This window comes from Clupea harengus, chromosome 14 (assembly GCF_900700415.2).
Source record: "Clupea harengus chromosome 14, Ch_v2.0.2, whole genome shotgun sequence".
Lineage (NCBI taxonomy): Eukaryota > Metazoa > Chordata > Actinopteri > Clupeiformes > Clupeidae > Clupea > Clupea harengus.
In genome coordinates, this window is record NC_045165.1 from 13,423,910 (window position 1) to 13,426,409 (window position 2,500).

Genomic DNA, 2,500 nt, shown 5'->3' on the forward strand with positions numbered 1-2,500 from the left:
AACTACCTCACATTTTAGCAGAGCAATTTTGCATAGATTGAAAAGGCTTACAACATTCTTATTTGTCTTTTTGTTTTTGAGAGGAGCCACTGAAATGTCACTAGTTGAGAAATAGGTCTGAAGGTCTAGTTCATGTTAGAAGAATCTAGTATTTCTCTCAAAAACAAAAAACACCGAAGGAACAGCACACACACCCCAAAAGCAAGACACAACACCGCCGTTCCCTGTATCTTCCAGCATGGGCAAAGGGCACGACTTCAAATCTTTTGTCGTTTCATTATGTCAGTAGCTGGTTGAACCTTGTATGCTTGTGGAGATGGTTATTATGCTGGGAATGTGTTGTCTTCAGCAAAGATCATCCAGTTCCTCTTCTAATGACAGGCAGCGTATAACATCACTAGTCAAGAGGATGTGAGTGCATATGTCTGTGCGTGTGTGTGTGTATGTGTGTGAGTGCATATGTCTGTGCGTGTGTGTGTGTGTGTGTGTGTGTGTGTGTGTGTGTCTGTGCGTGTGTGTATATCGTGAGTCATCATTACCCTGGTGTAATCAGCAGAACTCTCTGTTCTTTCTGCTTCTGGTTCTCCACTGCTTTGCTGAGGAACTGCTGCAAGTGACATGCGCTGAAGCCAATCGTATCTGGAGAGGGGCGGTACACCACCCACCTGCCAACCAATCAATCAATCAATCAATCAACAGATCAGCTCACACACTTCACAACCGCTTAAAATACATTTCACTGACCACAAAAAGAATTTACATCAAATACATTTTGAGTAGCACTGCTTGAACATACGTACTATATTCTGAATATATTATACTTCCCACAACAAAAACAAGACGGGTCAGTTGAACTAATACTTGACTGAAATAGTGTTGGCTAACGGCGAACCAGTGCACTGGGTAAATAACATGAGGAAGTTGAGTGGTGTCCAACTCACCTGTTCGACTCCTGATTGAGGCTGAGGAGGAAATCACACAAGCTCTCCGTATGGCTGCCTGGCAACCCAGTGATCACAGACACCACCACCTGCTCCAGACAGACACACACACACACACACACACACACACACACACACACACGTGCACAAACATGCGCTCACACAAACACCCAGACAAATTCATGCATACAAAAATGACACACAGACATACTGCAAGTTAGATAAGTGTACTATGCACACTTGCATTTACAAATTGGGAGGACAGTGTGAAGGCCAAGGTGAACCATATTGTTTTTCTGCATTCACGTGTCTTTTGCTTACAGTACAACAGCCTTGTGTTGAGATGTGTGCTTCTTGTGTGCTAACCTTGTGCATGCAGTCGCACTCAGACGTGTGTGTGTGTGTGTGTTGTGTGTCTGTATTTATGAGTGTCCTTGTGCGTGTATTTTAACCTTGTGTTTTTTCTCAGGCAGACTTGCACTGATGTGTGTGTTGGGGAACAGCGCCTCCAAGTGGTCAATGTTCACGGGTTCGTCGCACACACTGCTGCACAGGGCAAAATGCTGCCGGAACCTGCATGGCCAAACATATACACACTATACACTTGACAAACTATACACAATATATGCATCAGTTGTCAGACTGTTTGTGTTTAGTCATATAGACTCATACTTACGTGTGAATGTGTATATACAGTATGTGTGTGACTCTGTGCTTGTGTGTGTGTGTATGTTTGTTCATGTTTGTTTGTGTTTGTGTGTGTGTGTGCGCATGTAAATGTGTGTTTACCTATCAAGCTCAGGGAGATCGGGGTACGCCGTCTTAAGCACTACTCTCTGTTTGAGTGCAGATGAATTGGGAGTCTCGTTTAATATCTGCAATCTTGAGTACCTGTGAGGAGAAGATCACACAAACACACACACACACACACACACACACACACACACACACACACACACACACACACACACACACACACACAGACCATCTGGATGAGAGCTGGTTGGGAGATCAGAGAGCTGCTTGTTGCTGCTCCCAGGCAGACTTTCACACAGGCACAGGCACATCTGAGACAGTGAGGAAAGCGGCAGGCTGGAGGAGAGCTTAAAGCTCCAGCGTGCAACTGGGTCAACATCTGCTGCAGGACACACCAGGGACCTCCATCATCCTGTCACACACCTTAATGGCTGTGTGTGTGTGTGTGTGTGTGTGTGTGTGTGTGTCTGTTTGTGCATCTGCTAGTATGAAGGAGGTTGTGAATGTGAGTTTATGTGTAAGTGTGTGTCTTTGAGTGTGTGTGTGTGTGTGTGTGCATTTGAAAAATGTTTTCAGAAATGCCACTATGGGGAAATACCCTCATATGCTAACTCGGATGCAAACACTGGCGGTATGATGGTATCCATATTTCCCTTGAGTGGAATCCCAATGCACATGAGTGTGTGTGTGTGTGTGTGTGTGTGTGTGTGTGTGTGTGTGTGTGTGTGTGTCTTACATGTTCATTTGCTCCTCACTGAGTTGACCTGCGTCCACCATCTGAAGGCAGAAGGTTGAGTCTGGTC

General features: G+C 45.1%; 1 protein-coding gene across 1 annotated transcript in view; it reads right to left on the reverse strand.

Moving 5' to 3' along the window:
• The window catches only part of dnaaf9 (dynein axonemal assembly factor 9), a 30,817-nt gene that overhangs the window by 15,249 nt on the left and 13,068 nt on the right, over window positions 1-2,500 (reverse strand). The window contains exons 24-28 of the mRNA XM_031579818.2: window positions 2,434-2,500; window positions 1,731-1,832; window positions 1,394-1,514; window positions 942-1,030; window positions 540-665 (exon numbers count right to left, since the gene is read on the reverse strand). The exon at window positions 2,434-2,500 is cut by the window's right edge and continues 19 nt beyond it. Of these exons, the coding sequence (XP_031435678.1) occupies window positions 540-665; window positions 942-1,030; window positions 1,394-1,514; window positions 1,731-1,832; window positions 2,434-2,500 (505 nt within the window). The remainder of the gene's footprint in view (window positions 1-539; window positions 666-941; window positions 1,031-1,393; window positions 1,515-1,730; window positions 1,833-2,433) is intronic.